Genomic DNA, 8,374 nt, shown 5'->3' on the forward strand with positions numbered 1-8,374 from the left:
AAAGTAAAAGGAAACATTAATATCTTAGCCTGTGCTTCTTCTGTCTATGTAGTACACTGGACTTAAAATAAAAGGAGAATGTGGCCAGCTTCTCTTAGGTTGTGTGTGTGTGTGTGTGTCTGTCAAGGACAAGCAGGAAGACTTGAGAAACCCAGAGATGGCAGTCCAGTAGCTAGGTAATCCTCATGTTTTTAGGTTAAAGGAAAGAAAACCGTGGTGGTTTGTAGGAAAAAAGAATCTTCACGCTGCAAGAAGTTAAATTTTTAATGTTAATCTTTGATCTGATTTCTGAAAGAAAGGGAGCACATTTGTGTTTAGTAAACACCTCACTATGCTGTTATTACTGGCAAACCTTGAAGTTCTTCAAAATTAGAGGTAAGACCAAACAATAAAGTGTTAAGGATGAGAAAGCCATCTTTCCATAAAATTTAATACATTCAGATAATCACTGAAGATTGACATATATATTTTCCTTCCTATATATTTCCCCAGGACTTTTCACAGCTTGGGGCTTGGAACTGGTCCCAGCCATTTTTCACCTGCAAGACAAACCAGCACAAAAGAGACAGTTAAAATATAATCCATACAAGTGATTGGCTGCTCATTTTTCTGCAGCAGGATTACTGTTCCTACTCTTGTGAAGGGTAACTACTGGTGATGGAATAAAGATTTATATCTGTATTGTTTGGTATGCTTCAACCAGCTCCATAAATCTTTTACTGTCTAGTCACAACTGAAACTGTACAGAAGAATTATTTTCCTCTATTACAGATAAGACATTCTGTAGGTCAGGGGTATTCCACATGAGAGAGAAATCAGTTCTTTGTAGGACTGTTTTTTGGGGGGGTGGGGGTTAAAAAAAAAAAACCAAAAAAAAAGTGCAAGGCTGTGGAGTCAGAGAATTAAAAAGAAAATCTGATTTAGTCCTTGGAGTTGAGACTAGAAACCAGTCCACAATATTCCAGTCAATATTAGTGACTGCTGTAGTGAATGCTGGATATTCTTCCTCACTCTCATGTTCATCAAGAATATTTTATGGAATCAGAAACTCATCCAGAAGACTAAAAAAACTCTCAAAGTTTCCCTTCTGCTTAAGCCTATGACTGATACTAATTGTATTAATACTTTCTTCTGAATGTTTTCCACAAAAGCATGAGCTAATTATGTGCATAACTCTTCTAGAGACACTCTCTCAAGCGCCAGATCTAAGAGATTAAGAGTCAAATGCCCTCTAACTCCTAAAAACAGTTAACTTTAGTTTTATTATTTATCACAGTCTACTTCAATCTTTTGAAGAATTTAAAATGTATATTCTGTTAATAGAAAAATGAAAAGGATGGCAAATATATGAACAGCTTTTAAACAGCTGTGTAGGTAGACACAAGTTATGGTTTGGGGAGCTGTAATGATAATGCTTTTACTAAGAAGGAACAGATATAAAATGAAAATGTTAGAATGACAAAAAAAATGAAAAAAACCCAGTATCAGCCATAGTCATAATCTTAGCCAAGGCCACTGTGTGGTACCAAAAGGTTACATATGAGTATTTTGAGAACTAAAGACTTTCAGTAGTATTTTGAGAACAGCACATGGAGCACAAAGCCTTGAAACATACCAAGAGAAGATGGAGAACTCAAGTTACTTCTGCTTTGGAAAAGGATCATTTGGTCATTTTAAGTGTACTGAGTTAGATTTCAGTCAGCAGTTTTATTCCAGGAGAAGGATAAGCAACATTATTTAACATTTGAAAGCCCTTTTAACTCAGCTGTATTATGTATTTCATTCCAAGAGGGTGAAGGCATGAAACCAAAGTAATGATGTAATGACATAGACTCACCTATAAAGCTGCCTAGCAGCTCTAAACGATCCGAGCCAAAAAACAGATGAGGTTCCCCATCATAATGTGCCACAACAGCAGGCATCCCAAATGCCTATTGACACCATGGAGATGAAACAGAGAATGTTATAATGGGAGAATTTCTTGCAAACATATAATATCTTCTGGAGTAAATCCCAACAATTTTACTTTTTTCCTCCCCTTCTTTTTACCTTCTTCATTCTTAAAGATAAGCCTAATGAAGCCATCTGAAACCAGGTGCCTCTCCAGAGCCTGTGTGCCCCTTTTGAAGGAGCACAAAAAAACAACCTGATTAATTCACAGTTCTATTTCAAGTAGCAACAAATGGTATCTCTCAGTACTGGTCTTGTCCTTGCTATCCAGCTGGAATGAACTGAGTGGGTCAACCTTACTTTCTCAGATGACAGTGAGATAAACTACTAACAACAGTGAGGTGGCTTTCACACACATTGGAAAACAAGGAGTCTATACAGTGCTTTCTAATCATCACCCTCATTGTTCCTTGCTTCCCTGTATTCTAAAGGGGGCAGGAATGCATAGCTGTGAAGCCCAGTGCTATTGGGAACATCTCACCCCGTATTTCAGTGCTTCAGCTGTTGTCTCTTTCAGTCGGTCCTTCACTGTAGCAGATGAAATCATTTCAAGTGCCTTCTGGGAGAGCTCTGCGGAGAGCCCAGCCTGTTGGGCAACCTGTGAAAAGATGATATAACTGAGACTACTCTAAAAGTAAATATTCTAATGCCTACCCTGCTCTAATTAATTTAATCTTCAGTATTACCACCTAAGGTCTATTGACAAAAAAAAAATTCAAAATATTCTTGAAGCGCTTCTTGCACAACTGTCTTGCTGTATTCCCAACCTATTAATCTTTAAACAACTCTCAGATACAAAGTAGAAGAGACATTTTAAATCTTCCAAGCCCCAAATCTGCACTTTTTTTTTCCAGAGTTCGTAAACCAAAGGAAAAAAAAAAAAAGAACCTATGATACAATGATTCATCAGATAACTTACAAAAAATCTCAAACTGGTGTTATGAAAAATAAAATCTTGCTGTACAAGCCTACCAAGACAGAAATAGTTTGTATGACAAATGTGGCCACATGAGATCTGTAAGTGACTCTACATGAAAGAAACTAAATCACAGAGGTTAAACAGTTGCTAGTGTTACTGCTGTATCTGTTTCACCTCCCCTCAGCCTCTGCCACACAGGAATGAGACAAAGTAGCCAAATTTAAAGGTCCAATGTTTATCTGGTAACAGTGAATTATAAGTCCCCTTTGAATAAAGTATTACAAAAGAAAAAAAAAAAAGGAAAAAAAAAAGAAAAATACAATATTGCAGAGGTACAAGTAATCCTGCATATCCAGGTGTTAATGATTTTCAATTACTTTTTTTGTTTAGCACTCACATTTTCATGTACCTTCATGTACTTACACATCAGGGAAATGAGGAGCTGTTTCTGACTGTGCTTGAACAGGAGGTTAAACAAGTGTACCACTGGACTGGAACAAAATGCTTGGTAGCCACAGTGTTTAGACTGCAATATTTACACAGTGACATAGTACCTGATCCTCACCATTTCAGGGCAGAAAAATGATTTAATTGGACTGTGGCAGAATTCAGACCATACATTGCTGCAATAGCACTTTATGTGAAGCTACTTCTGACTAAATAAAGTAAAAAAATACTAAGGAATTATTATCAAGTAAAAAAAGTTCAATTTTTTCCTAACTGATGTGTAAAATAAATTCACCTATAAAGACTCAGATGATTGCTTGAGACCTCTCACCCACCTTTGGATGACAAATTTCCAGAAGAGAGGAAAGTCAGGTACTTGTTGCAGGAGGGAATGAAGACAGACACAAGGGGACACCTCCCTCTCTGGTTTGCTGAACAGGGGGGATACTCATCGACTGCCAAACTGTGACTAAATCAGAGACCATTCTGAGTATGAAATTTGTGGCGCTGAAGTTCTGCATGTCCTTGCTTTATTTGAATAATGATGGATTCAGAGACCATGTGACAATGTTCTGTATATATATTTATGTACTGGGTCTGGCTGGAATGGAGTTACTTTTCTTCACAGCAGCTCTTATGGTTTTGTGTTTCAGATCTGTGACCAAAACAACGCTGATAACATCCTAATTATTGTAGCTATTGATGAATGGTGTTTGCACAGTGTCAGGTCAGTCTCAGGTCAGTCTCTGGTTCTCACTCTCTCTGCACAGTGAATAAACTGGAGCTTCAGCAGAGGCTGAAAGATGACCTGAACTAACCCAAGAGACAGCCATATGCCATGCTCTGCAGTAATTTGTGAGGAGGCAGTTATCACTAATTGGTGAGTTTTAGGCAGGTTAACCTTTTTCTTGGGAACTGGCTGAGCATCAGCCACGTGTAGGTGGTTCTTTGTTTTATTTCACTCTGCTTCCACTTCTCTTTTGCTTCTTAAGTAATTTTATCTCGACCCACAAGTTTTCTGGCTTTTATTCTTCTTTACGTCTTCCCCTGTCCTCCTGGGCAGTGGGAGGAAGCAAGTAAGCACCTCTGTGGTGCTTGGCGGCACACCAGGGTGAAAGTACCACACTTTTAATTACATTTTTCAAATCTTGCTTCTTAAAAAGGCAAAATTCAAACCTTTGCTGAAATTTTGGTAAAAAAGCTACACTAAGATGAAGCTGAAGTGCAAGGACTAGACTTGGGGGGGAACAGCAAGACTGCAAGTTTCAAATTTCATCTAGGGATGTTGGACAGGAGAGACTAGTCATGGACAACTCCTCTCTTTTCTTCATATTCCAAGAAATTAGGAAATAATGAAGGGAGGAGAGACTTTCAAGAGGATATCCTGGTATACTAACTTATATGCCATTACAGCTTTTACTGTAATAAACAAAATCAAAGCAGCAAAAGGAAATACATCAAGAGTATAATTTCCAGGTATATAGAAGGGCAGTATAGCACTGAGCTTAATAGAAAACCTGACTCCATCCCTCTAAGAAAAGTCTTACAGCCTTGCAACCTTCCCCAAATGTTGCATTTCACCTGAACATTTCATATAGCAGCAATACCTTAATGCATTCTGGAGAGACTATTTATACTTTCATGACTGTTAATAAAACAGATATCAACAGGTAACTCATTGTCCAGCCTGGGTATCTTGTCACATGAATTAACAAAAAAAAAAAAAAGGTGTATTCTGGTTCTGAGTATTAATGTAAAACATGAAAAAAACCCCAAAACATTCCAAATAGAGCTGCAAGGGAATTTAAATCCATTATTTTCTATCTGAAATTTTTCAATACTTCAAGTGTTCATTTGACAAAGATGTCTCTATGTCTATTACTGATCAAAGTCATCAATAAAAATATCAGAAATGCAAAAAGCACCAAGAAAAAGGAGATACTTACAGCCAGTAGGTTCTTTGGCTGAGTGATATCTTCATGCTGGTAAAAGAATAAAATAAATAAATCGGTATTTAAGAAACAAAAGCTCAGTTCTGGATTTAAAAGCAAGTTTTCTAAGAAAACAAACCCAATACTAATTGCTGGAGAAATTACCACAGAAAAGGTCTTAAGTCACCTAATCTAGAAATGTATTAAACTGTTTTCTGATATGAACCACTGGTGCAGCTTGTTGGACCCACCATATATACCTGAAAGAAGGCAAATTAAGCTGATTATAAGCTAGTGGCTTCTGAACCACTGTGACTGTAAGTTCCCGCTATGACTATTAATGAAAAGACATTTTCTTCCTCTTGCTGGAATTCCTCATTTGAATGATGTGGGACAGGAAGGGTGATACAAAGGGTCAAGAAGCTGGCTGCATAAAATACTGACCTGTGACCAAAACCGAATCCAGAACTCCCTAGATAAGGGTTCCAAGTACTGTGGGTTTGTCATGTCAATGGCTGTGATAAAGCGCATGGCCGTCAGACTGCCTGGGGTCGTGGGGAGACAGAGAAACACTCAGACAAGGCACAGCATCAGGAGCAGGTGTGGTCTGCATGACTGCTACCTAAGAACAGTGCGATCTACCCCGTAACAGTGCTGAGAAACCCACAGTCTGTACGCTAAAGCTCATGTTCATCCACTGTGTACCTCCCATGCTCCCCGCATCATTCACAGCTGTATTTCTCCAGAAATTTCTTTCATGGCTATCAATGCATGGACTTCATACTGTTCACATGCTCAGGAAAAGGCTGTACACAGGAAATTCATCTTCGCCTTTGCTGGTAGGGAGAACTGGAACCAGAAATGCTAGGGATGAGAAATACCAGCTAAGAGTCTTACTTGTGCCCATGATATGCTGGAAGGCATCTGCAGACATGCGTAGAGGCACCTGGTAGTATTTTGCCATCCTTTTCATATCCTTCAGCAAGTATTCGCCTCGCTTTGGTAACATTGCTGGTGGCTTGTTACCTTTTAGGAAAAAGTTCTGTTGAGATTTCCAGCTGTACTACAATAACACTGAACAAACCAACACTGGAAAAATTATGCTTCATATGTACATATATCTAAGGAAGAGTATAACTTCATAGTATGATTTCATATTGGCCTACTGAAACATACTTGGCTTTTCCAAAGATAAGGATTTAAACATGGTTTATTTCAGTTTTGCACAGATCAAACCTTTAAGATAGCTGAATCACTTTTAGACCGAGATACAAATGTCCTAGCAGGGATTTATGTTTATTCAGACAGATGACTTTTAAGCTAGACAACTCCTAATGCACAGGTAAACCGATGTAAAGACTTGTTAATTCACGATTTACGAGTTCTGAGTCTTGGTGATCTAATTAAGGCCATGAATACTGTTTTAGGACATACTCATATCCTTCCTGCTTATTACAAAGTGCAAATGTTCTGCAAATTAATTCTGGTTTAAAATCTAACTCTAGGGAAACGCTCCGTGACAAGAAGTTACTATTATTATTATTATTATTATTATTATTATTATTATTATTATTATTATTGTATTTTAGAACTGATGAACTTTGGCACAGACTGTCTGTGTAGTTGCAACAGAGTGAAATTCTTTATGACTGATTTCTCAATCCCTTTGGGGCTCCATAGTCCTATAGTTAATCTGCTACTGGTGCCACAACTTAAGTTCAGAGCTGGCTCTGCACGGGCTTTGCACACACCAAGGGCCTGCACACTAGTGCTCTGCTAGTGAAGAAGGTATCTCCCCGCACAGCTCGTCTCCCTGTACTCCATACCAGTTTGTTGCATTATGCCACCAAGGAAAGCTGGCCGGAAGCGCAGGTCAATATTCCAGATGTGCCGGTACCGGCAGAGAGCCTGCAACGTGAAAGAGCAGAGAGGGATGCACAGTCAGAGATGTCTGTAGAGCTGTGTGCAGCTAAGGCAGCGAACAGTGCAGATAAATCCTTTCCTGTTGTATTAGGGCTAGTCCTAAAGCCTTTCCTGGATGCTGCCAGAGAACTCTGATCGCAGAAAAACGGAGGGGTTTCTATTGCTGTCACGACTGTCCAAGTCTAAGCAGGGGTAAGTAAGGGAAAGGTCAGGCTCATGTCGTGATCAGGACACTCGCACTTGTTAAACATGACAACTACCCACGCAGCAAAATGTTCAGCGCTAACTCCTGCAGAGGCGTTTAGCTCGGACACGCTTGCCTGGTGTCCCTGGAGAAGAAGTAACCTCGGGGCGCAGAGGGCGCTGCCTGCAGCCAGCCGGCCGAGCTGCCCTTGAGCAACCCTTCCGAGGGGGAGGCCGCGGCGGGACCGGCCGGGCGCCAGGCACGGCGGAGACCGGGAACGGTTCTCTCCCTCTGCCGACCGCTCACCTCAAATGCCAGCCAGGAGTACGGGGAGATCACATCGTAAAACAGCTCCACGACCGTCCGGCCCATCCTGGCGTCGTCCCGTGCCGCCGCTGCTCCCTAGCGTCCGGCGGGCGGAGCACCGCCCCGGGCAGGGCAGGGCAGAGCAGGGCAGGGCAGGGCACGGGAGAGCAGGCGGGAGGCGGGCGCGGGGCGGGAGGCGGGCGCGGGGCGGGAGGCGGGCGCGGGGCGGGAGGCGGGCGCGGGGCGGGAGGCGGGCGCGGGGCGGGAGGCGGGCGCGGGGCGGGAGGCGGGCGCGGGGCGGGAGGCGGGCGCGGGGCGGGAGGCGGGCGCGGGGCGGGAGGCGGGCGCGGGGCGGGAGGCGGGCGCGGGGCGGCCCTTCCGCCGCTGTGGGGACGGAGCTTCTCCCGCCGCCCTCCGGCTCCGCCTCCCGCAGCCGCGGCTCGCCCGGTTCCCTCCCTCTGCGGCCAGCCCCGGCCCGGGAGGAGGAGCAGGGAGCCGGCAGGGAGCCCGTGCCTTTGTCCGTGGCGAGTCCCGGGGAAGAGCAGGCTCCCGAGGAGGGAACCCGGGAGCTGACTCAGCGCAGCAGTCCAGCATGTTTTCCCGGGAGCACGGCTCCCCTGCCGGATCAGCGAGCGATTTACGTGCCCCCGTCCCTTTTATCCGTCTACCCTTCGTTTTCCCCCCACTTGTTCCCCCTCCATTCACCTAAGGCCT

General features: G+C 42.8%; 1 protein-coding gene across 2 annotated transcripts; it reads right to left on the bottom strand.

Moving 5' to 3' along the window:
• Positions 1-389: 389 nt before the first annotated feature.
• Positions 390-7,779, bottom strand: GSTK1 (glutathione S-transferase kappa 1). 2 transcript variants are annotated; one of them, XM_062487414.1, is made up of 8 exons: positions 7,661-7,779; positions 7,074-7,155; positions 6,145-6,273; positions 5,692-5,792; positions 5,263-5,298; positions 2,432-2,548; positions 1,838-1,931; positions 390-539 (listed from the first exon to the last, which is right to left on the bottom strand). In XM_062487414.1, exons 1-8 carry the CDS (start codon positions 7,724-7,726, stop codon positions 499-501), a joined length of 666 nt encoding a protein of 221 aa, XP_062343398.1. In that variant the 5' UTR covers positions 7,727-7,779; the 3' UTR covers positions 390-498. The 2 variants fall into 2 exon arrangements, with proteins under 2 accessions (XP_062343398.1, XP_062343399.1); XM_062487415.1 differs by lacking the exon at positions 6,145-6,273.
• Positions 7,780-8,374: the final 595 nt, after the last annotated feature.

Source organism: Cinclus cinclus, chromosome 2 (genome assembly GCF_963662255.1).
Source record: "Cinclus cinclus chromosome 2, bCinCin1.1, whole genome shotgun sequence".
NCBI lineage: Eukaryota > Metazoa > Chordata > Aves > Passeriformes > Cinclidae > Cinclus > Cinclus cinclus.

Bases quoted from the DNA above. Each gene is read 5' to 3' on its own strand.
- GSTK1 (XM_062487414.1), bottom strand. From the start codon at position 7,726: ATGGGCCGGACGGTCGTGGAGCTGTTTTACGATGTGATCTCCCCGTAC. The intron at 6,274-7,073 runs GTATGGAGTACA...TTTTCCTAAAAG, and splicing joins TGGCATAATGCAACAAACTG to GTAACAAGCCACCAGCAATG. The intron at 1,932-2,431 runs GTGAGATGTTCC...TGGTGTCAATAG, and splicing joins CTGAAGCACTGAAATACGGG to GCATTTGGGATGCCTGCTGT.